Here is a 26,803-nt window from a genome sequence, read left to right as displayed (position 1 = left end):
TTTTCTGAGTTACAAGCGTTACGAAATGTTACATGCGTTACTATTTTGTAAGCAATAAGCGTTACATGCATTATTTTTTTGTGGGTTATAAGCGTTACTAATCGTTACATGTGTTGCTTTTTTTGCAGGTTATATGCGTTACGAAATGTTACATGCGTTACTTTTTGTGAGTTATAAGCGTTACATGTGTTAGTTTTTTGTGGGTTATAAGCCTTTTGAAGCGTTACATTCGTAACTTTTTTTTGTATGTTAAAGCGTTACGAAGCGGTACATGGGTTTTTTATGGTTATAGGCGTTATATGCGTTCCATTTTTGTATGCTATAAGCGTTACTGGCATTTTTTTTCTTGTGGGCTATAAGCGTTACGAAGCGTTATATGCGTTATTTTTTTGTAAGTTATAAGCGTTACTTGCGTTATTTCTTTGTGGGTTACAAGTGTTACATGTGTTATTCTTTTGTAAGTTATAAGCGTTACTTGCGTTTTTTTTGTGGGCTATAAGCGTTACGAAGCGTTATATGCGTTACCTTTTTGTAAGTTATAAGCATTGTTTGCGTTATTTGCGTTCTGAGGGTTATAGGCGTTACTAATCGTTTCATTTCTTACTTTTTCCAAGGTTATAAGTGTTACGAAATATTTCTTTTTTGTAAATTATGAGCGTTACATGCGTTAGTTTTTTGGTAATTTTATGCGTTACGAAGCGATACATGCGTTATTTTTTGTAAGTTATAAGCGTTACTTTTTTGGTAATTATAGGCGTTACGAAGCGTTAGATGCGTTACTTTTTTGTAAGTTATGAGCGATGCATATGTAACTTTTTTGTGGGTTATAAGTGTTACGAAGCGTTACATAAGATACTTTTTTGGTGGTTATAGGTGGTATGAAGTGTTACATGTGTTACTTTTTTGTAAGTAATGAGCGTTACATGCGTTAATTTTTGGTGATTATAGGCGTTACGAAGCGTTAGATGCGTTACTTTTTTGTAAGTTATGAGCGATACATATGTATCTTTTTTGTGGGTCTTAAGCGTTACGAAGCGTTACATAAGTTACTTTTTTGGTGGTTATATGCGTTATGAAGCGTTACATGTGTTACTTTTTTGTATGTTATGAGCATTACATGCGTTACTTTTTTGGTGATTGCAGGCGTTACGAAGCGTTAGATGCGTTACTTTTTTGTTAGTTATGAGCGATATCTGCGTTCTGTCTTTCTTATATTGAGAGGTAATGTAAACACTGTGAAAAATGATTTTTGAATCGAGGCCCGGAGAGCCGAGTGTCATATATCATTCGAATCCGACTTCCGGTTCCGGAATTACAGGGTGATTAGTTCAAAAAAATTTATTTTCGTACTTTGCTCAGAAATGGCGTGACCGATTTTAGCAAATTCAGGTTTAATTGGAAGGTCTTATGGTCTCATACAAAATTTGCAAATTTCATCCGGATCCGGCATCCGAAAAATTTAAGAAAATCCGGAAAAAATTTGATATTTTCACTCAAAGCGGTAATACAAAAAACATAAAAGAAATTCTAAGCTGACCTCAAAACTATTCCAATCGGCAGTCATTATCAGTAGATAGTCAAACAAACCGATTTCGGTTATCCTGGGTTCCGATTTCCGATTGCCGAAAGCTTCGGAAGTAGTGCTCATATATATTTCAAAATGGAACTCACTTACTTTTCTCAGTAAGTGGCTCGACAGATTTTCACAAACTTAGATTCTTGTGGTCCCATATGGAATTCCTGACTTCAATCCGAATCCTACATCCGCTTCCGAAATTATAGGGTGAAGTTTGTTGAAATATTTCTACCGTCACTAAAAGTTGCGAAGTAAAAATGTTTAAAATAATTTCTATGTTAAATTTACTCAAAACCATTTCAGTGGATTATGTTGAACTGCTAAGTGGCATAATAGTTCAACATGAACTGTGATGCTCTCACGAGTCGAAGACGAAGCCTAAACGGAGGTTGGGTGACATTGGAATTGGAATTGTAACGCAATTGAAAATTTAAAGAGTAATTGTTATTTTGCATGAATTTGGTAACAAATTGAACCCGTTCGTAGGGAGATGAATATACTGGTCTCATTGTGAACCATCACAGCAATCGTTACAGCTGTCAAATGCGCCATTTGTTATTGTAATTCGTCCCAGAAGAGTTACCTCGAAATAACTTCACATTCATGCTCAGCGAAATTTCTGTGACTATGACTGTTCTGATCGATGGCGGAAAGAACACTTGTCGTTGTTTTTTTGTTTCTCAGTAAAACAATTCGAAGCTATCTGTCCGATTCCAGTTCTATCTTACTAAATCTTCCGAATTTATTACCATTTTCAACTGCCTGGCGAAAAAGCATTACTGTTTCATCCCTCCGGAACTACCTTTCCACTTTGCCAAGACAAACCCTGGGTACATTCCATGAACCAGCAAATTGTGGCGAAAGGTCATAAATCGATACCGTCTCCATCTCCGGAGCCGTAGAAGATAAGCACTTCCACCTTCCAGCGCCCTACGAAAAACACAAACACACACACACGCACACGTACACAACTGGTATCTAAACATAAACCCGTAAGGAACGACAAGTACGACTGCTGGAATAAGAAAAAGGAGAAGAAGACGAATCGCCTGATTCGAGGCGGCTCCACCACACACTCACCTACACACAGTAGGCGTTGCGTTTCGAACCAGTCGTCATCGAAATCAACACACAAACAAACCAGCTCGTTGGCACAGTAAATATCTTGTCGTGTTTCGTGCCGGTAGGCGATTAAATTCGAAATCATCCGATATACGTTACGTTACGAACGTGTAGCGCCCTCCGTTGAGATGATCCGTGACTATCAGGATGCTGCGTTGGTTCGTTGGTTTATTCTGCTAGCAGTAATTCCACGGAAATCAACCGCGGCACAGTGGGGAAGAGGGGGAAGGAAAACCGCTCACCCGTCTTTGGCACAATGGAAACCAATAAAACCGCACAATAAGATAGATAACTCGTTGGGGGCATGCTGCCCAAGTCACAGCCGCCTTTTCGATGAAGGGCCGGAACTACGGAAATGAACCTTTCGAAAGCATGATTATCAAACCGCAGAGAATTGCCGGAGGAGCATCGTGGCTCGTGGGATTCCCGTACGTCATTTTTGACTAGACTTTGGCGTTTTTATTATTGGGCGAGATTCGAGGAGGAAGAGGATTCTGACAAGGGATAACGAAATAAACTCACCTGTAAGCAAACCTGACAGGCATTGTCGCAACTTCTTGTTGCAACTCACCACGTATCCAACCACGAAATGCAGTGTTTTATTTTTTTACCTCGTATGATCGGGCCTTAATCACTGCAATATGGAGCAGCAGTTTTTTTCCGTGTGAAGGGACCATAATTCGATTACCATTGACATAAGAATGAAAGAGAGAGGGAGATGAAAAGTGTCAAAGTAAAAAACAAACAAACGATTATTAAAAGTCATTTTTGCAAACCGGGATAAATCTTGGCATTCTTTTGTTAAATAATAATATTACTTCAGCAATACTTAAAAGAGAATTTTACACTAGTTAGAATTACTAAAAAGCTAGCGAATTCGAAATACTGTAACGGCTTAAAAAGTAATTGATTATTCTAGTTTAAAAGGTGAAAGTGAAGAAGTGATGAACTCAAGTTTATAGTACGTTTTTACTAAATCAGGTTTGTCAGCCAGCGTTTGTTGTCAACATAATTTCTAAACGAATCAATTTTAGATACCTACCTGCTGTTTGAAATAGTTTAGAAAACAACCTGTGGAATAAAGCAAACCTAGATAAACACCAAACTTGGGGTAAATAAGACATCGACAAACTGATAGTTCTAAACCTAACCTAAAATATAAACAATCTTGTAGCATAACTCTTACCGGTTTATGAGATAAACATAAAGAAGGACGCACATTAGAGACACTAAACGTAAGTCCAAATTTAGTCTGAAATGTATATTCATTAGAGTTAAGAAAATGCAATTACGTTATTATCAATATTGTCAATATATGAATTTAATTTGTCTCTCGATAGGGATTTTTTAACGACGGTGTTGTCGTCACAGGAAATTGTTACCGTGAAATAAAACCAGTTTAAGAAATCGGAAACTTGTCTCTGTTTCTCGTTGCAAGTTCGCAACATTTTAAAAAATCCGTTTATCTCGCGGTCGGGAAGGCTTTCGAAATGTCTAAGGATAGACAAGAAAACATGTCAAAGTCAGGTGTGAGTTGTGGTATGTGCAGGAATCCGGACGATAGCCGAATGGTGTGTTGTGACGACTGTGGTGGATGGTTTCACTTTGAGTGCGTGGGCGTCGATGAAGGGATCGAAGAAGTAGATTGGAGCTGTAAATCGTGCGAAAAAAGGCGAACAGCTCAGGTCTCACCGACCCGTTTGACGGTTCCAGTACCAACAAGGACAACTAAGTCACCAAAGGGCAGTCAGGAGCAACAAAATAAGCTCGTTATGGAATTCCAAAAGCAGATGGAGCAAATGCAGAGTAGGTTCCAAGAACAACAGCTAGCATATGAGAAAATGCTTGCAGAAAAAGATCGTGAAATGAAAAATGCGATGAATGATTTGCAGTATCAGTTTCAGTGCCAGTTAGAGAAAAGGGAGCAACAAATTCGAGATGAGATGGTTGGTCAACAGGTTGTACCTCCCCCTAATGCAAATTCTACTACTGTGGGAAATGCGGCGACAGATATGTGCCAAATGATGGAGCGGGTGGAAAAACAGCTTCAAAAGATGGCGGAAGTTCAGAAGCGTGATACGATGCGACTAGAGGAACGATTAAGAGCAATGGAGATTAGTGCGAATAATCGCGCATCCAGAAGTACATCGAACGTCGATGTAGATTCTTTCGACTCGAATCCTGGTCTTTCGTCAGCTACCATTTCGCACGAGTTAAGCAGAAGTCAACTTGCTGCACGGCAGGCAGTAGCAAAAGAGCTGCCCGAGTTTTCTGGTAACCCTGAGGAGTGGCCTTTGTTTATTGCTACGTATGAAAGCACTACAAAGATGTGTGGGTTTAGTGACGAGGAAAATTTGCTGCGACTTCAGCGAAGTCTAAAGGGAAAGGCTCTTGAAGCGGTAAGAAGTCGGTTATTGCATCCATGTGGGCTTGAAGGTGTTATCAATACATTACGTACACTATTCGGTCGTCCAGAAATAATTGTGCATTCCATAGTGTGCAAGATTCGCGAGATGCCAGCTCCGAAGACAGAGAAATTAGAAACTCTGATCGATTTCGGTGTTGCAGTCCAGAACATGTGCGCAACGATTGTTGCTTGTGGGTTGAATGAGCATCTGTGTAATGTAGCACTGCTTCAAGAGCTTGTCGAAAAGCTTCCACCTACTATCAAACTTGATTGGGCGAAGTATCGTCAACCGCTTCGAGTTATAACACTGTCAGATTTCAGTGCTTGGTTAGGAACGCTGGTTGAAGCAGCTTGTGTGGTTACTGTTCCATCACCAATCAGTGTATATACTGGGAAACCCGAGAAACGCAATCGTAAGGAAGAGCTTCATGTTCATCTCGAGTCCAGCTCTACTCAGACTACGAGTATGATGGCGACTCCGCCGAAGTCACACAACAAGCAGTGCATAATTTGTTTTGGAGGTTGCAGTACTGTAGAAATTTGTAAGAAGTTTCAAGAGTTTGATGTTGGTATGCGATGGGCAGCATTAAAGCAAAACAAATTATGCCGGAAATGTCTGACGAAACATTTCGGAGCCTGTATGGTAAAACAAACATGCGGAAGAAACGGTTGTCCATACATGCACCACAAACTACTTCACGACGATTATAGGTACCAGCGGAATGAAAACTCACCAATATCAACTCAACATGTTGAAACAGCCACATCTACCGAGACCTGTAATGCACATGTCAGTCAAGCTGGCCAGGTTCTCTTCCGCTACGTCCCAGTGACTTTACATGGACGAGGAAAAACTGTACGCATTTTCGCCTTTTTGGACGACGGATCGTCGGTAACACTGATGGAACACAGCCTCCTGCAAGAACTAGAGCTCGAAGGGAAGTCACATCCCTTGTGTTTGGGATGGACAGCAGATCAGCAGCGCCAAGAAATGAATTCTGTAAGACTACCGTTGGAGATTTCAGGAGTGCGAGAAGCGACAACACACTGGCTTCCAAAAGTACATACAGTGGAAAGTCTTGCTTTACCTTATCAGACTCTCGCGATGAATGAATTAGAGCAGCATTATCATTATTTGAAAAAATTGCCGATTGATTCTTATCACAACGTTCGACCAAGAATGTTAATCGGAATGGACAATTGCCGCTTAGGAAACGCGTTAGACAGTAGAGAGGGCGAAAAGAACGAACCAATTGCCACTAGAACACGTCTTGGCTGGACAGTATTTGGACCATGCGCTGTAGTTCCAAAATCAAACTTAGCAGCACACCATAGCCTGCATGTGTGCGCGTGTTGCGAGCGGAATGACTTAGAATTGCATGGTGCAGTGAAGGCGTACTTTTCGCTAGATAGTCTTGGAGTAATGAATCCCATTAAACCTCTGTTATCAAAAGACGACGAGCGCGCCGAGCAGTTACTGAAAGCTCTAACCCATGTGAAGGAAAAGCGATACGAAACAGGATTATTATGGCGTTATAACGATACCCGGCTACCGGACAGCAAAGCGATGGCTACGCGAAGACTGTTATGTTTGGAGAAGCGAATGCAACGAGACCCTGAGCTAGCTAAAAATTTGAAGCAGAAGATTCAAGATTACGAACGAAGCGGTTATGTTGAAAAGCTAACTGAGAATCAGTTGTCGGAGGTATTCCCCCGCGTTTGGTATCTACCTATTTTTCCTGTAGTGAATCCTAATAAACCTGGAAAATTCCGCATCGTATGGGATGCAGCGGCAAAGGTGTCTGGGGTCTCACTAAACTCATTTTTGCTCACTGGACCAGATTTACTCAACTCTTTGCCATCCGTTTTGCAACGCTTTCGGGAATTCCGAGTCGCCATCACCGGTGATATACGTGAAATGTTCCATCAAGTTATGATCAACAGGAACGACCAGCAATGCCAGAGGTTTCTGTGGAGAAATGGTGAGCAAAATCGTAGCCCAGATGTCTACGCGATGAAAGTGATGACTTTCGGGGCTAACTGTTCACCTAGTTGCGCACAGTATGTGAAAAATCACAATGCACTTCGTTTTCAAAAGCTATTTCCGAGAGCGGCAGAAGCGATAGTCAAAGAGCACTACGTTGACGACATGCTGTCTAGTGAGGAGTCTGAGGAAGACGCAGTACAACTAGTAAAGGATGTCTGCCACGTGCATGCAGAAGCCGGATTTGAAATTCGAAACTGGTTATCAAACTCGAAACAAGTATTGCGTGAGGTAGAAGCCATTCCAGGTGAGAAGAGCTTGAACTTGTCAAACGAGATGGGAACGGAAAAGGTTTTGGGTATGTGGTGGTGTACCAATACGGATACGTTTACGTTCAAAGTATCGCCTAGAATCAGTACTGAGTTATTGCAGGGTAACGTCATACCGTCAAAACGGCAAGTTTTGAGTATTTTAATGATGATTTACGATCCTCTTGGACTTCTGGCCCATTTCTTGATGTTTCTAAAAATACTGCTACAAGAAATCTGGCGTAGTGGAATTAATTGGGATGATCAAATCAAATCCGAGCAGCACAAAAAATGGATGACATGGCTACGAGTCCTTCCACAAGTGAAAAATGTTAGTGTACCCAGATGTTATCGGCAGAAGACAGGCATAGAAAAACGAAATGTTATGCAGCTTCATGTGTTCGTAGATGCGTCGGAGAATGGATTTGCTGCAGTTGCGTATCTGCGTTTTGAAGAGAACGGCCAGGTGGAATGTGCACTCATTGGTGCAAAAACGCGTGTAGCTCCATTGCGGTTTGTGTCAATTCCAAGGCTTGAACTTCAGTCAGCACTAATTGGAGCTCGCTTTGCGAATGACATCGGGGAAACACACAAGCTCAAACCATCACAAAGGTTTTTTTGGACAGACTCGCGTGATGTACTCTGCTGGCTGAATTCCGATCACCGAAAATACAATCAATTTGTGGCGGTGCGTGTTAGTGAATTGCTGGAGTTGACGGATCTGAACGAGTGGAACTGGGTTCCATCGAAACTGAACGTAGCAGATGATGCGACGAAATGGCAGCAAACTCCTGATTTGTCCCCGACAAGCCGATGGTATCGCTGTCCGGAATTTTTGTGGAAATTGAGAGAGCAATGGCCCACGTCTACGTTTGTGTTCAACAAAACATTAGAAGATAGGCGAACGCACGTGTTACATCATAATGCGCACCGTTTTCCTTTTCAATGGGAAGATTTCTCAGAGTGGCAGGTACTGTTGCGTCGTGTAGCTTTTGTAAAACGATATCCAGCGAATCTTCGCAGAAAACTGATTGGAAAACCAATCGTTACCGGACCGTTAACTCAACTGGAGCTCAGAGAGGCAGAGAAGCTCATTTTAAAGCTGGTGCAGGAATCTGAGTTTAGTTCAGAGATAACAAATTTACAGAAACCAAATCCCATCCCTTGGAAAAAAGTGTTGCCGAAAGAAAGCTCGCTCTACGGGCTTAGTCCGATATTGGGCGAGGATGGACTTTTGCGTATGAATGGTCGTATCGATGCTTGCGAATTCATAGATAAATGTACGAAGCGTCCAGTTATTTTACCGAAAAGACATCCAGTAACAGATCTTATTATCGCAAATATTCATCGACGATACCGTCATATGAATCACCAAACAGTGCTCAACGAAGTACGCCGCAGATTCTACGTACCTCGGCTCCGTTCTACGTATCGACGAGTGCGAACTAATTGTCAGATCTGTAAAAACAATCAAGCAAAACCATCTGCACCAGTTATGTCCAATCTTCCGCCTACGCGACTGAAAGCCTTCTGCCGTCCATTTTCTTATGTCGGTATTGACTATTTCGGACCAATGTCTGTTGTTGTTGGTCGGAGGTCTGAAAAGCGATGGGGTGTATTAATCACATGTCTTACGGTGAGAGCAATACACCTAGAAGTAGCACATAGCCTCACAACAGACTCGTGTATCCTTGCTATAAGGAACTTTATCGCCAGGCGAGGAGCCCCCATAGAAATAATAAGCGATCGTGGTACCAACTTCATCGGAGCTAGTCGAGAACTGAGGGAAGCATTGAAGCAAGTGAATCAAGACCGAATGATGGAGCACTTTACCACCACCGACACTAAATGGTCATTCAATCCACCTGCCTCGCCGCACTTCGGCGGAGCTTGGGAACGCTTAGTTCAAAGTGTTAAGAAGGCCATTAAGCACACCCAACTCACACGCACACCTAATGACGAGCTGCTAAAAAATATGTTGACTGAGGTCGAGTTTATTGTGAACTCTCGGCCGTTGACTGAACTGCCGCTAGACAACGAACTGTCCACTGCGCTAACCCCAAATCACTTTTTGCTGGGGTCATCAGATGGAACCAAGCCCCCGATCGCGTTTGATGATAGCAGGTACGCCTTGAAAAATACATGGACGACATCGCAGGTGTACGCAAATAGATTCTGGCGACGCTGGATTACTGAATACTTACCATCGTTAACCCGAAGGACGAAGTGGTTTAATCATGTGAAACCCATAGCCGAAGGAGATATCGTTGTCATTGTGGACGAGGCACTACCCAGAAACTGTTGGCCAAAGGGTCGGGTGGTTCGCGCAATTCAGTCCACGGATGGACAAGTTCGGCGAGCTCTGGTACGGACAGCTACTGGGGTTCTGGAGAGACCTACTGTTAAACTCGCAGTGTTGGATGTTGGTGAGTCTACTGGTACGTCGGAAAAGTGATTTCGAAGCACCGGGGGGGAGTGTCGCAACTTCTTGTTGCAACTCACCACGTATCCAACCACGAAATGCAGTGTTTTATTTTTTTACCTCGTATGATCGGGCCTTAATCACTGCAATATGGAGCAGCAGTTTTTTTCCGTGTGAAGGGACCATAATTCGATTACCATTGACATAAGAATGAAAGAGAGAGGGAGATGAAAAGTGTCAAAGTAAAAAACAAACAAACGATTATTAAAAGTCATTTTTGCAAACCGGGATAAATCTTGGCATTCTTTTGTTAAATAATAATATTACTTCAGCAATACTTAAAAGAGAATTTTACACTAGTTAGAATTACTAAAAAGCTAGCGAATTCGAAATACTGTAACGGCTTAAAAAGTAATTGATTATTCTAGTTTAAAAGGTGAAAGTGAAGAAGTGATGAACTCAAGTTTATAGTACGTTTTTACTAAATCAGGTTTGTCAGCCAGCGTTTGTTGTCAACATAATTTCTAAACGAATCAATTTTAGATACCTACCTGCTGTTTGAAATAGTTTAGAAAACAACCTGTGGAATAAAGCAAACCTAGATAAACACCAAACTTGGGGTAAATAAGACATCGACAAACTGATAGTTCTAAACCTAACCTAAAATATAAACAATCTTGTAGCATAACTCTTACCGGTTTATGAGATAAACATAAAGAAGGACGCACATTAGAGACACTAAACGTAAGTCCAAATTTAGTCTGAAATGTATATTCATTAGAGTTAAGAAAATGCAATTACGTTATTATCAATATTGTCAATATATGAATTTAATTTGTCTCTCGATAGGGATTTTTTAACGACGGTGTTGTCGTCACAGGAAATTGTTACCGTGAAATAAAACCAGTTTAAGAAATCGGAAACTTGTCTCTGTTTCTCGTTGCAAGTTCGCAACAGGCATTGTGAGGGACCCTGAATAATAGAAAAACAACTTCCACAAGAAAATACTTTTGTTATTAGGAATCCGACCTCGAATGAATCGTCGTCTGATTCGGAATAAAATTCCCATCAATAAACCAGCCAGCCACCAAAAAAAAAAAACATCCTGCTAGATAACTTTCCCCCAAATCCATTAGCATTTAATTTGACTTGACTGGTTTGGCGGTGGAGTACAATTGTGAATGCCATACCGGTAACGACTTTGGGAAGGATTTCGGGATGAAAACCGCACCCGGAATAGATAATGGAAATTCTTCGGGAACGGGAAAGGCAGCATTCCTACTTACCTAGTTCGCACCGAGTGAAAGCATGTAGAGTGCTTCTCTGCGGTTTTCCGTATGTCATTTTGTACGCCATCTATAATTCCGCCAAAGTGTCGAACTCGCCGCACTCTCTGATGTGGTGAAAAGCTGTCAAATGATGTGTGTCGTGTATGTGACGAAAAGCTATCATCGCAGTAGGTCTGTGGTTTTCCTTTTTTATTTTTCTTAACGTTTCGTCTTTGACTCGTCAAAGTTCGCAACAGTTCGCGATGATCAGTTACGCCACCTAGCAGTTCAACATAAACGCTTTTTTAGGGCCGAAATCAATTCCGAATATCGACAACGGTTCGATCCGAGCACCACCTGTGGCGCAAATTTGGTAAAATGTTCCATAAGCACAACACATTTTAATACAGGACTTGACTTTCCGACCCGGGGGCGACCCTTGTCGGAACTCGAAATGGCAGATAATTGAATCATTTTCAACCTTTCAATTTTGACCCGGGAAAAGACCCTTTGCAAAAACCTTATCGTTTGTAATCTCCCATTAAACCCAACCGCATTACAAGGGATGAGTCTTCATACTTCAACCCAAACAAACACACCGCCTGCTAGGTAGACAATTTGCACTACTCTTGGTAACATTCCGAAATAACAGGAGCTTACATTCGCCGCAAAAATGCTCGATGATTAGTTAATTTGACAGAGAATGAACCGGTTGCCAGCATTCTCGGTTAGTCCGAACATTTTTGCCCACTTCCGTCCGGTTCTCGTTCCGTTCCCCTTCCGCAGACAGGTTGGCATTAGGCCGGTCAGTAAAATGAACTGTTCCGGGTAACCGCAGAATTTCACAGCCACTGTAGTAACACAACAATTGTCAGTATCGTTTTACCTCACCACCACGTGTGAAATCCATTGGACCTCAAATACGTGGCACCGTTTTGATACACAGAGAGCCATTTGCTGTCAATGAAAACCGAAGCGGAAGTTTTGTTGTACATGTCTCAAATTATTAGCATTGCATGATATTACGTGATTGAAATGAACAATTTAAAAAAAATTAAAATCGCACATTCACAATTCGACCGGATCGTATTCCCACATTACATTGAATGAAAAATTCATTTTCATTTTCTCGTTCTTTTTGAAGCTGAGGTAAATAAACTGCTATTACTAGATGCATTAAAAACAATGTTGGATGGATCACAGATGCTTTCGTTGTACCGCAATGCGTCAAAGTTGATGGAATCACGTTGGACACAGAACCGGGAAGACCTGTCGGATAGTTTAAATGTCAAACGGGAATTTTGAATTTGAAATTGGAATTGACACATTCGGTATGCTTGGCAACACTGTATTTCTAGTTTTTTTTTCTGTCTCAAACTACCATTTTAATTATAACGAGACAAAGTAGACTGTGAAGCGAGTGCTTGCAAGTTGACAGATCAAATACGATCGGGGTTGGATTTAACCATACACTTTTTTAATATCTTCGTAATAGAACAATGAAAGAACCAATTGTAATTTCAGAAGGTCTCTTCGTCGATTTAAAATATTGGTAGCGTGTGCTTTAGCTTGTGTAGGTTGCCTTTCGGAACGATGCTAATTATCAAAATAATCAGGACCATTCACCTAAGCTTGTAAGAGTTAGTACAATTGAAAAAATACGAAATACGTTTTTTAACATATTAACATAAAAAATGCTATAGAACTCGGCATTTGACAAACCATAAATTTTTTGTTTCAATTCATTCAATTTCTCTTGAAAACCTTGACTACTTGACTTCTCGACTGGGCAGCTTTAACGTGTTCACCCTTGAGTTTAATCACTCGTAGTAAAACGCATGTAACACTTCGTTACGCCCGTAACTTACAGAAAAATAACACTTGTAATGCTTCGTAACACCCATTACTTACAATAAACAATACATGTAACGCTCTTTAGCACATATAACTAACGAAAAACAGGAATGCATCTAATGCTTTGTAACATCTATTACAAAAAATAACGCTTTGTAACATCCATTACCTACAACAAATAACCTATAAAAAAGTAACGCATGATTAGTTAATAACCTACAAAAAAGTAATGCATTTCACGCTTCGTAACGTCTATATAAACCAAAAAAGTAACGCATGTAACGCTTCGTAACGCCTATAACCTACAGAAAAGTAACGCTTCGTAACGCCTATAATCTACAAAAAAGTTACGCATTTAACGCTTCGTAACGCCTATAACCTAAAAAAATAACGCATGTAACGCTTCGTAACGCCTACAAAAAGTAATGCATGTAACGCTTCGTAACGCCTATAACCTACAAAAAAATAACGCATGTAACATTTCGTAACGCCTATAACTTACAAAAAAGTAACGCATATATCGCTTCGTAACGCATATAACCTACAGAAAACTAACGCTTCGTAACGCCTATAACCTACAAAAAAGTAACGCATGTAACGCTTCGTAATGCCTAAAACCATCAAAAAAGTAACGTGTGTGACGCTTCGTAACGCCTATAACCTACAAAAAGTAGCGCATGTAACACTTCGTAACGCAAATAACCACCAAAAAAGTAACGCATGTAACGTTTCGTAAAACCTATAACCACCAAAAAAGTAACATTTAACAGTTCCTAACACCACAAACCTACAAAAATTAACGCATATAACGCTTCGTAACGCCTATAACTTACAAAGAAGTAACGCTTATAACCTACAAAAAAATAACGCATGTAACGCTTCGTAACTCCTAAAACCACTTAAAAAGTAACATGTAACGCTTCGTAACGCCTACAACATACAAAAAAGTAACGCATGTAACGCTTCGTAACGCCTATAACTTACAGAAAAGTAATGCATGTAACGCTTCGTAACGCCTATATCCTACAAAAAAATAACGCATGTAACACTTCGTAACGCCTATAACTTACAAAAAAGTAACGCATATATCGCTTCGTAACGCATATAACCTACAGAAAAGTAACGCTTCGTAACGCCTATAACCTACAAAAAGTAACGCATGTAACGCTTCGTAATGCCTAAAACCATCAAAAAAGTAAATCGTGTGACGTTTCGTAACGCCTATAACCTACAAAAAAGTAGCGCATGTAACACTTCGTAACGCAAATAACCACCAAAAAAGTAACGCATGTAACGTATATAACAAACAAAAAAGTAACGCATGTAACGTTTCGTAAAGCCTATAACCACCAAAAAAGTAACATTTAACAGTTCGTAACACCACAAACCTACAAAAAAGTAACGCATGTAACGCTTCGTAACTCCTAAAACCACTTAAAAAGTAACATGTAACGCTTCGTAACGCCTAAAACATACAAAAAAGTAACGCATTTAACACTTCGTAACACCTTGAACCTGCCAAAAAGTAACGCATGTAACGCTTCGTAACTCCTAAAACCACTTAAAAAGTAACATGTAACGCTTCGTAACGCCTAAAACATACAAAAAAGTAACGCATGTAACGCTTCGTAACGCCTATAACCTACAAAAAAGTAATGCATGTAACGCTTCGTAACGCCTATAACCTACAAAAAATAACGCATGTAACACTTCATAACACCTTGAACCTACAAAAAAAAACGCATGCAACACTTCGTAACGCCATTTATCTAAAAAAAACAGTAACGCATGTAACGCTTTGTAACGCCTATAACCACCAAAAAAGTAACGCATTTAACGCTTCGTAACGCCTATAACCTACAAAAAAAAGTAACGAATGTAACACTTCGTAACAACTTGAACCTTCAAAAAAGTAACGCATGTAACACTTTGTAACACCTTGAACCTTCAAAAAAGTAACGCATGTAACGCTTCGTAACGCCTATAACCTACAAAAAATAACACATGTAAAGCTTCGTAACGCCTATAACTTAAAAAAGTAACACTTATAACCTACAAAAAAGTAACGCATGTAACGCTTCGTAACGCCTATAGCTACAAAAAAAGTAACGCATGTAACACTTCGTAACACCTTGAACCTTCAAAAAAGTAACGCATGTAACACTTTGTAACACCTTGAACCTTCAAAAAAGTAACGCATGTAACGCTTCGTAACGCCTATAACCTACAAAAAATAACACATGTAAAGCTTCGTAACGCCTATAACTTAAAAAAGTAACACTTATAACCTACAAAAAAGTAACGCATGTAACGCTTCGTAACGCCTATAGCTACAAAAAAAGTAACGCATGTAACACTTCGTAACACCTTGAATCTTCAAAAAAGTAACGCATGTAACACTTCGTAACACCTTGAATCTTCAAAAAAGTAACGCATGTAACACTTCGTAACACCTTGAACCTACAAAAAAGTAACGCATGTAACTTTTTGTAACAGTATTTAACGAGAAAAACAAATTGGAAAAAGACATGCAAATGCAATTATGTACTCGAACCCGTAGCTAGCTACTATCTGGGGAAATTGTTTTCTTTCTTTTTGCTTTGCCGTCAGATGATGATTTGAGATTTTGTTTTTGTCTCTTTTGCATAATATATCACATATCAAACAATTAACCAAGCGAAATTTTTGAGTAATAATTTTTTGGAAACGAAACGCTAGTTTTTATCAATATGTTATGTAAAAAAAGATAAAACTGACACTTTGTTTTGGCTGGATCTGGCATCGTGCCGTTACGTATAACCTAAATGGTTCTATGAAGCCAACATTATTGTTGATGTAGCGAAGCAGTCAAATCCGCAAGACTTACCAGATTCACCATAATTTCGGCTATGAAGGGAAAGAGAAAGCTTCGGGAATCAGGGAACATCTTTAGAAACGGTAAGAATTTGAAGAGAAGTACGTAAAACAGATGGCGCACAGAATTTGGTGGTTAGTGTTAAGTCCACGGTGCGGGTATTCACACTAGGACATTGCTAATATGTGTTTCATTTAGGGCACATAACCGCGTCTATTTTTTTACGTTTTGTCTTAGACTCGTCAGTGCATAACAATCTATGTTGAACTGTTGTGCCACCGTAAACCGCTAAGCAGATGCTAAAGTTAATGCTATTTGCAGAAAACTTTACTGGTGTCTTTACTGACAGTCAATAATATCGACCATTTGGTCGCCCCTCGAATTCTAAACAACAGTCGAAACAAGACAAGCCTTGAACATTAGATCAAAGTAGGCCAGGTGTTAGCTTATGTGTTGTTTGTCATGTGTTAATGTTCAATGCGCTCCAAGCCGTCCGGTTTGTGGAATCCGGTATGAAGAGAAACCACCGCCGAACTTGTTGACATTTGAATGAGAAACTACGAGAATGAAGTTTACTGTGGACTGCATTACGACAAAGTACATTCCTAACCAGGTGTCGTAGCAGACAAACGGGAACAAAATTGTTAATGTCGGTTGTACGGGTAAAACTTTTTCCCGTGGCACCGCTTTGCAACAGGAGAAAGTTTAATATGACTGCTACAAACAACTCCTTCCAAGTCAAATCCGAGTACTGGTAGAACATATATTTGCAAAATTGCTCTCCAGCGAAACGACCCTCGAAAAACAAAGCATCCATCATCGAGTCCCCGGCCGGGATCACGAAAAAGAATGTCAACAATTACGGAAACGGTTTTGAGGAACGCATTTCTCTACAACCGATGTCATCCGTCGTTGTTTTCACTTCCTATTCCTATTGTCCTACTTTATCTCTGTTAAATTTACCCACGAACATCACGGCATGGTTTCTTATCCCATCAGTCATTCCCAAGCTTGGACGGAAACCGGAATGGATTCGATGTTTTGTTCCCTTCTATCGGCATGAAATTTTATGAATCTCGTAACGCCGAATCAATTGCTATCAGAAAATCCCATCTCGCCGCAGCAGACTCGGCAAGCGGAAACAATTTTGTGCTTGTGCCGCCGCCTGGTGCGCCATCTTCCGTTCCGTTCCGGAGTAAACTTTTCCCATCTGCGTCCAACTTCGACGACGGTCGCATCCTTCGCCTACTTCGACTACCTCCACACCGACGCCAAACAATTTTGAATTATATCTCTGTCAAACAACGGGGGGCCTACATGGCGCAGCCGGGAAAACTAAAATGATTACTTCGATTTTCCTGTGTAAAGAAAATTTGCTTCTCCGTCGTTTGTATCCCGGTCACATAGCTTATACACACACATACCGACACACCCCATACATGCCCATATAGTCTCTCACGTTCGAACATTCCAAGACAGAACGCGCCGATCCATTTCGAATATTAATATTCAGTGCGGCACATTTTTCGGTGTAATCTCATACAGAACTATGGCTGGGGCCGAAATGTTCAGAACCTCTCCGTCGCTGTCGTACAGCTGTTCGGCTGTAGCGACAGACATGGAAGTATCAGATAGAGCTGCAAAGCAGGCGGTGCCGGACTGCCATTAGACTTTCCCTGGTCTCTGCCATCACCGATCGCAGTGGCATGCTGGGAAAATGACAGCCTACTACCATCCGCACTATTCTTCTCCGTGACCGTCGTCGCCGCCTCAGTAGGTAGGGAGCCGGTGTTTGCGCGGACGGTCATTTGATTAATGAATTGAGATTATTATGTGCAGAAGGAAGACATTTCGGTAGTCTCCGGGCCGGTCCGGATCGCAGTGAAAAATGAACATTGCCTGGCTGGCTGGCGCTTTCCTCGGGTTGAGTTTCAGGACCGAAGAAGGCGGACAGCGGATGGATGGTAGGCCTCGGAAACGTATCGAACGAATTGGGCCAGTTTTGTTGTGCTTTCAGGCAGAAACCGATGCGTTCGGGCGGGTCGTTTCAGGCAATTTCGAAGAATTCTCGTCCGTCTGACGCCGTTCGGCGTTTTAGGTGTTGCTCCCTGAGGTAAGCCAAACCGTATCTCGAACCCGACACCGGCACTGCCACTTCTGCCTACTTCTCTCCGGTGTTTTTTTTTGTCCTGCAATGTTCGGTAAGATTTTTTAAATAGATTCATTGCTCACTAGGTGATCTACCTATTTTGTGAATGGCGACGTCCTTCGCTTACCTTTAGTGTCGTGAAGTGATGACTCACAATAAAAATTGTTTGCATATTTCGGCAAGGCCTACAAAGTTTTATTTTGGTTTTGACTTGTCCCGGGGGTGTTATTGTTACATGACAGGAGAGCAACATGCTGAATTGTTTTGAATTCAAACCGGAAACATAGGTTGAGCATACTTTTTCAACCAAATTAAAAATCAAGTGATTTAAATCTTCGCTTTTCTCTCTATGAGTGGTCTTTTACAGTATCGCCCACTTTGTTCACTCCAAAAGTTGACCTAAAAGCAGGATCCATCGTTCCTCGACTGAATGTAAAACATCACTCAATAAGTCATGTGACACAAATGATGCCATCATTGTCCAATTCATATGACGTTTATGAAGTACCGAGTTTCGTAAGGCTATATGTAAAATTTCCTGATTTTTCGACTAGTCAGAAAACAGTGACAACCATTCAGGTGAAACTATCAGGTGTACAACTTTACTTCCGCCATTTTCCGATAGGTGACTGTACCGACTGAGGCTGGTCGAAATACATAGATGATAATGCCTTTAAAGTGAGTGTGTACAGTGTCTAACGAATTGTCCTCGCCGTTTCAGTGACAGTTCTTCTTGTTTTCGTATTATTTACGCTCGAAAATGTCTGTTTATGTGCCCAATTCTCGCCATTTGCGGGAAGTTTTACTTTTCTGTTACAATTCGAAAAAAAAAATGCAGCTGAAGCGCATCGAATGCTCTCAGAAACTTACGGTGATGCTGCTCTGAGTAAAAGAACGTGTCGGGAGTGGTTTCAACGTTTTAAAAATGGCGATTTCGATGTCGAAGACAAACATGGTGGTGGAAGAGAAAAAACCTTCAAAGATGAACAACTAGAAGCATTGCTTGATGAAGATTCGTGCCAAACCATTACAGGAGATCGCTACCGAACGCAACTGATGCGCCTTAGTCGTGCGCTAAGAGAAAAGCGGCCACAATATCAAGAGCGACATGACAAAGTCATTCTCCAACACGAAAATGCTCGGCCTCACGTCGCAAAAGTGGTCCAAAAGTACGTGGAAACGCTGAAATGGGAAGTCTCGTCCCACCCGCCGTATTCCCCAGAAGTTGCCCCTCATGGCTTCCACCTATTCCGTTCGATGGCACACGGCCTGGCAGATCAACATTTTCAATCTTTCGTAGAGTTGGAAAAAATGGATTGCTTCATGGATAGCGTCAAAAGAGGACTCCTTCTTTCGAGCCGAGATCCAAAAATTGCCGAAAAGATGGGAGCAAGTTGTCGCTAGCGACGGACAATACTTTGAATAATACATCTGTAAGCACTTTTTCGCAATAAAGCTTTTAATTGTGGAAAAAACGACGGAAGCAAAGTTTTTTTTTTTATTCAACAATATAATATAATTTTTTTAGGCACACTGCTTAAGCTCTAAGATGCCGGCTTTTTCTAATTTTAGTTAACGACTAATATAAAACTGTAATATTGGTGTTGAAATTGTCTATTCTCGAGAATCCAGTCTACAGCTGGCAATCCGCAGTGGTTGATGAACTGAATATAGCGTGTGTCTTCCAGATGACGTTGGTAAATATTTATGCTGGCCGCATCCTTTGGTCCGTATGGGTCCGCGGGAAACACCCCCAGGCTACGAAGACCCGGCGGGTGGCCCGCATGCTGGTTATCGATTGGAGCGGTCTTCCATTGGGGTTGATTGTTATGTTACGGAAGAGAATAAAAGAGACATAGACTAGTAAATATTGTAGAAAAACGGGGTAAAAAGGGGATATGGGAACGAAATGCCTAGAAAACGACAGAGATCTAATTAGTTGACAACGAGATGGTGAAGAGACGGGGAAAGGGAGAACAGAAAAGTTAGTGACAACAAAAAGATCTAGTTAGTTCCAATGAAGATGGTGGACAGGACGAGGGGTCGATAGAATCGGGCGGATGTTAGTGTCGAACCTGCAGTTGGAGATTATTCTTAGTCATAGTTAAAATATCGTCGAGGAATGGGAGGAACTTTCTCTGCAAGATATAATAGATTACACTTGTATACGAATGTGTTTAAGGAATTGGTATATGAGAAGCATGTATGAACTATCCCGACTCGCCAACACATCCCGAACCGGAACCTCAGGCGGTCTACCTCGGGCCCTAAGGGATTCCAGTAGCTTCGACCTGGCGTCACGATACTCTACGCACGACCACACGACATGCTCGATGTCCTGGTAACCGTCGCCACAGGTGCAGAGATTTCTCTTTACGAGCCCAATACGCCGGAGATGTGCGTTGAATGTATAATGATTTGACATGAGCCGCGACATAACACGAATGAAATCGCGACTCACGTTCATCCCCTTGAACCAAGGTTTCGTCGATACCTTAGGGATAATGGCGTGTAGCCATCGTCCCAGTTCGTCATTCGTCCATGAAGTTTGCCAACTTTCGAGAGTTTTCTGACGAGAGATACTGAAAAATTCATTGAAGCAGATTGGTCTTTCATAAATATCACCTTCTAATGCGCCCACCTTAGCCAATGAGTCTGCCTTTTCATTGCCCGGAATGGAACAATGCGAAGGGACCCAGACTAACGATATTGAATAAGACCGTCCAGATAAAGTTCTCAAATGTTCCCGTATTTTCCCCAGGAAATATGGGGGATACTTTCCTGGCTTCATTGCCCGGAGAGCTTCTATTGAGCTTAGACTGTCCGTGACAATGAAGTAATGGTCTTTGGGCAAGGTTTCAATGATCTCAAGGGTGTACTGAATAGCAGCTAATTCTGCGACGTAAACTGAAGCCGGATCACTGAGTTTGTACGAAGCGGTGATGTTCTGATTGAAGATACCGAAGCCTGTGGACTCGTTGATGTTTGATCCGTCAGTGTAAAACACTTTTTCACAGTTGACTGTTCTTAGTTTATTATAAAAAATATTAGGGGCCACTTGAGGGCGTATGTGATCCGGAATTCCACGAATCTCTTCTCTCATGGATGTGTCGAAAAACACAGTAGAATCAGAAGTATCCAGGAAATGAGCACGGTTGGAAACAAACGAAGAAGGATTAATATTCTGAGCCATGTAATCAAAATACAAGGACATAAAACGGGTTTGAGAATTAAGCTCAACTAACCTTTCGAAGTTTTCAATCACCATCGGATTCAAGATATCGCATCGGATTAGCAATCGATATGAGAGATCCCAGAATCGGTTTTTCAACGGTAAGACGCCCGCGAGCACTTCGAGACTCATCGTATGAGTCGATTGCATGCAACCTAGGGCAATACGCAAACAACGATACTGAATTCTTTCCAGCTTGATGAAATGAGTGTTCGCCGCGGATCGGAAGCAAAAGCATCCGTATTCCATCACGGACAATATCGTTGTTTGGTACAGCCTGATCAGGTCTCCTGGATGGGCACCCCACCACGACCCGGTTATTGTACGAAGAAAGTTGATTCTTTGTTGGCATTTTCTTTTCAGATACCTAATGTGACATCCCCAGGTGCCTTTGGAGTCGAACCAGACCCCGAGATATTTAAATGTGAAGACCTGAGCTATGGTTTCACCCCCTAGTTGAAGCTGTAATTGTGCTGGTTCTCGCTTTCTCGAAAATACAACCAGCTCAGTTTTCTCCGTAGAGAATTCGATACCCATTTGAAGAGCCCATGTCGACAAGTTGTCGAGGGTATTTTGCAGTGGTCCTTGGAGATCGGCAGCTTTGGGTCCTATAATAGACACAACGCTGTCGTCGGCAAGTTGTCTTAGCGTGCAAGATGTGTTGATACATTCATCGATATTACTTACGTAAAAATTGTATAAAAGGGGGCTTGAGCATGAGCCCTGAGGAAGACCCATGTAGCTGAATCGTATTGTCGACAAATCACCATGCGCAAAGTACATGTGTTTCTCAGACAATAGATTATGTAAAAAGTTGTTCAAAACTGGCGAAAGACCATGCTGATGCAACTTCTCAGATAGGATATTTATAGAAACTGAGTCAAAAGCCCCCTTAATGTCTAGGAAAACTGACGCCATTTGTTCCTTTCGAGCAAATGCCATTTGAATTTCTGTTGAGAGCAACGCAAGACAATCGTTCGTTCCTTTGCCCCTGCGGAAACCAAATTGTGTATCTGAAAGTAAACCATTAGTTTCGACCCAATTGTCTAGACGAAACAGAATCATTTTTTCGATCAATTTCCGGATACAGGAAAGCATAGCAATCGGCCGATACGAATTGTGATCGGAGGCTGGTTTCCCTGGTTTTTGGATGGCGATAACTCTGACTTGTCTCCAGTCATGTGGGACAATATTATCCTCAAGAAGCCTATTGAATAAATTCAATAAGCGCCTTTTGGCAGAGTCAGGTAAATTTTTCAACAAGTTGAATTTGATTTTGTCTAACCCCGGAGATTTATTGTTACACGATAAAAGTGCAAGTGAGAACTCTACCATCGAAAACGGTATTTCGTTTGCATTTGACGTCGCGGCGCGGGAGATCCTCTGCTCCGGAGCAGAGTCTGGGCATACCTTTTTAGCGAAATCGAATATCCAGCGGTTAGAATATTCCTCGCTTTCGTTTGTGGTGTTTTTGTTGCGCATTCGTCGGGCTGTGTTCCAAAGAGTGCTCATCGATGTTTCTTTTGTTAATCCGTCAACAAACCGTCGCCAGTAACCTAGTTTCTTTGCTTTAACTAAGTTCTTCATTTGCTTATCTAGCGCTGCGTAATTTCTATAATTATCAGGTGTTCCATATTTTCTGAACTTTTTGAATGCTAAAGATCTTTCCGCGTTCAGTGATGAGCACTCTTTGTCCCACCACGGATTGGGAGGACGGATGTTAGTTTTCGCGCCAGGTACACGTTTCATCTGAGCTTGAATCGCAGTATCGAGATTCAAGCCAGCCATAAACGTGTACTCTTCCTCCGGAGGAAGTTCTTGTGTTGTTTTGAGTTTCTCAGATATCGAATTTGCGTTGTCTTTCCAATCAATATTTCGTGTGAGGTCATACGAAACATTGATTGTCTCCGATGGTCTTAATCCGCAGGTGATTGAGATTACGATAGGTAGATGATCGCTACCGTGGGGATCAGGGATCACCTTCCACTTGCAATCTAACCGTAGCGATGTCGAGCAGAGGGATAAATCCAGCGCACTTGGTCTTGCTGGTGGTGCAGGAATTCGTGTCATTTCTCCCGTATTCAAGATTGTCATATTGAAGTTGTCGCAGATATCATGGATCATAGTTGATCTGTTATCGTCGTGAAGACAGCCCCATCCCGTACCGTGTGAGTTAAAGCAAAGACATCATATTAACAAGATATCCAGCTCTCACATTTCCCGAACAAATCATTGGCAACATCCTTTTTTGCGAGCGTGGTGCCCTCAGATGAGTCCGCATCGAATCTCGTATATAGAAGATAGGGGAGAGAAATGTCAAATTCGTGCGCGCCAAAACAATTGACATGCGCACCCATACAATTGACATGATATGTTGAATGTGATGCCGTGCGATGGCGTTGCTGAACTGAAGATTGACATCGCTCTAAGCTGACAGGGTCTGGTTAAAGTCTCCTAAAACCAACGTCGGTGCGGGAAGAAGCTCTATGATATCATTGAGCCGCCGGTGCCCAACCGAGGCTCTTGGAGGAATGTAGATGGAAGCAATGCAAAGGTCCTTGCCTTTGATTGTAACATGACATGCGACAACTTCAATACCTGGTATCGAGGGGAGGTTAATGCGATAGAAAGAATAGCACTTTTTGATCCCCAAAAGTACTCCTCCATAGGGATCATCTCGATCCAGACGAATAATGTTAAAATCGTGGAAGTTTAGGGGTACATCAGAAGTTAGCCAAGTTTCGCACAATGCAAATGCGTCACATTTCAGATTATTCACTAGAATTTTGAGAGGATCTATTTTCGGGGTGATACTTCTACAATTCCACTGTAAAACAGTGATTGAATCCTTAACCTCAGAGGGTGACTTAGCCATCGAAGGACACGATCGCTGAAAGAAGGGCCAATTCGCAGTCATCTGCTTCAAATATGTTTTCACTGTAGGCATGAATGCAATTAAAATGCTTTTAAGAGGGTCAGATATGTTGAAATTTTTGAAGATCCAGTCCACAATATCTGAGAACTTGATAAGTCCAGCACTGAGTTGGTTCTCAGATAGATTTTCGGGGACGCTTGGGGGGTTTGATGTCCCAGGAAGTGGTGGGAATTCTTTCGTAGAATTTAGATTTCCTAGACCAGGAGCATTTTGCTTCGGTTTTGCTTTAGCACCACTTCCTCTAGCTGTAACTTTTAGAGGCCCTTTCTGAGGATATCTTCGAACCCTTACTAGGAAGCTTGTGGGAGGATATATTTCTTCTCTTTCTATAGCTTTGAGGGACAGCCGAAGATGTACCTTCCAAAGGGTCGTCATAATCACTCTCGTCATTTGACAAGCAGGCATATGGGTTCGTTATTTGTTTGGGGGGAGTGGCACTCTTCAGCATATCGGCGAAAGAGCGTTTAGAATGTTCTTTCAGAGAACGCTTCATTCTGTCACCGCGAAGTCTATACGCGGGACATGCCGAGAGGTCATGCGGACCCTCCTTACAATAGAGGCACTTTTCAGTATCCTTACCGCAAGAGCCATCCGCATGTCCTCCCCCACAGTTGGCGCACCGGGGCTTATTGCAGCAATGAGAAGCTGTATGCCCCAATTGTTTACAGTTGGTACAGTTCATTACTCGCGGTACAAAGAGACGAACGGGCAGACGAACCCGGTCCAAGAGGACGTAGTTGGGTAAAGCCGAGCCAGCAAAGGTAACTCGATAAGAATCTGATTGGGGATAAGATTTTGTTCCATCCCCGGCGATCGATACTGAATGCAAGCGTTTGCAATCCAGTATCTTGACATTCTTAAGTAAGGGGTCTTTAAAACAACCTGCTCCGTACTTAAGAATGTCCTCACAAGTCAGAGTCGAATCGGTTACCACGCCGTCTATTTCGACTTCACGAGCTGGTACGTACACGCGGTAGTCCCGCGTAAAGTGCTCATTTCGAACAATCTCGTTTGCCTGCTGAGAGCTGGTTAGTAAGACCCTGAGCTTGTCTGGTCGTACTTTATCTATTCTTTTTATAGTAGAATATCGCGAGGACAGGTCACGAGATATTTTCAAAGTATTCAATTTTTTGTCGATTGATTTGGTCCGGAAATATACAGCATAAGGTCCGACCGGGAGTGCAAGCCCATCCGGATAGCTCTTAATGCGAATCTTACTGCTGTCAGCAGAAGTCTCCATCTTATCATCGGGAGGGGGAGGATCAGGTTCAGAGTTGCTCATGTCCTCACGGATAGTTGTGAGGATAAAATGATGAGGAACCGATAATAAAAAGGCGGGAGAATAAACAATGAGAAGACAGTACTTATCACAATAGCACCCGACACTGGCCAACTGTGCCTATTGATACTAACACTCGCTAGCACACAGAGAGAGCAAAATGACCTTGAGAATGGATTAAAACGCTCGACTGGACAAATGTTAAGAGAAACGTAAATACGCATCCGATCACATCGACTGTTGATTTGGAACTGTATTGAAACTTCTTCTTCTTGGAAGCAAAGTTGTACACCTAATAGTTTAATCATTTTCAAAACAATGGACTCAAAAAAAATTTTGTGTGTTAATTTGTCGTTCCTTTTTTATAGGAAAAAAATGCTGTACAAGCTCATCTATGGCTTCAAAAGTGTTATCCGGGTTCTGTTTCATCGATTGAAAAGAACCATTTATTATTGTCATTTAGGGGTTAGCCAAATTTTGTGCTAGGGCACATAACCGTTTTTATTATTTTTACGTTTCGTCTTCGACTCATCAGTGCAGAGCAGTTCAAATTGAACTGCTTAGTGCTAAACTCTGCAGTTCAATTTGAACCGCTAAGCATTTGTTATTGGTTTACTGAAATTAAACGCGGTCGTACAGACCCCGATGATGGTGAACGTTCTGGTCGTCCAATTGAGGTGGTTACTCCAGAGAATATATGAAAAAGTTCACAAATTGGTTAAATCCGATCGTAAATTGAAATTGCGTCAGATAGTCGAGACCGTAGAAGAATCAGAAGGCAGTTTGTTTTCAATGATGCATGAACATTTGACCATAAGAAAGTCCTTTTTTTAAGTGAGTACCGCGTTTACTCACAGTCGATCAAAACCAGCAACGTGTTGATGATTCAGAGCATTTTTTGGTCATTTTTACAAGTAAAATTTCAGATTTTTCCCATCGATATGTGACGATGGATGAAACATGGATCCATCACTTCACTCCGGAACCAGAACGAACACTATCTGAGTGGACTGCAGTCGGTGAATCACGTCCAAAGCACCCGAAAGCACAACAATCGGCTGGAAAGGTTATGGCCTCGGTATTTTGTTATGTACGTGGTTTAATATTTATCGACTGTCTTAGGAAATGAAATACCATAAACATTGTTCCATCAAAACAACGCACCGTGTCACAAGTCAATCAAAACAATGGCAAAATTCCAGTTCGGTTTCACATCTCATCCAAGTCAGTCGATAAACCAAAACCGCTTACGTTCGGGACAGAAGAAATCAAGTAGAGTATTGTGTAGTGAACAATAGAACGACCTCGAAATGAGTGAACCAAACCAAAAAAAGCTACCGCCGGTACGAAAGAATACAATTGTTGTTGACTTCAGACAGTGCAAAATTCGACCTTCGATACGAGAACTTGAAG

The 26,803-nt window shown here is 41.6% G+C and overlaps 2 protein-coding genes across 16 annotated transcripts in view; one reads left to right on the top strand and one right to left on the bottom strand.

Annotated features, from left to right (window-relative positions):
- Positions 1-26,803, bottom strand: part of LOC131426503 (uncharacterized) — a 163,457-nt gene that overhangs the window by 72,283 nt on the left and 64,371 nt on the right. The window lies entirely within an intron of this gene.
- LOC131426502 (uncharacterized) lies at positions 3,237-10,747 on the top strand. 6 transcript variants are annotated; one of them, XR_009229103.1, is made up of 3 exons: positions 3,237-10,309; positions 10,363-10,439; positions 10,503-10,747. XR_009229103.1 is itself a non-coding variant. In XM_058589286.1 (3 exons), the coding sequence occupies exon 3, from the start codon at positions 4,189-4,191 to the stop codon at positions 9,850-9,852; it is 5,664 nt and encodes a 1,887-aa protein (XP_058445269.1). In that variant the 5' UTR covers positions 3,237-3,679; positions 3,733-3,809; positions 3,873-4,188; the 3' UTR covers positions 9,853-10,747. The 6 variants fall into 6 exon arrangements, 3 of the variants coding, with proteins under 3 accessions (XP_058445269.1, XP_058445267.1, XP_058445268.1); XM_058589286.1 differs by having other exon boundaries at positions 3,237-3,679; positions 3,733-3,809; positions 3,873-10,747; XR_009229101.1 differs by having other exon boundaries at positions 10,363-10,747.

This window comes from Malaya genurostris, chromosome 1 (assembly GCF_030247185.1).
Source record: "Malaya genurostris strain Urasoe2022 chromosome 1, Malgen_1.1, whole genome shotgun sequence".
Lineage (NCBI taxonomy): Eukaryota > Metazoa > Arthropoda > Insecta > Diptera > Culicidae > Malaya > Malaya genurostris.
This window is presented reverse-complemented; position numbering and strand designations above follow the sequence as displayed.

Coding starts and splice junctions, on each gene's coding strand:
- LOC131426502 (XM_058589286.1), top strand. CDS start 4,189: ATGTCTAAGGATAGACAAGAAAACATGTCAAAGTCAGGTGTGAGTTGT.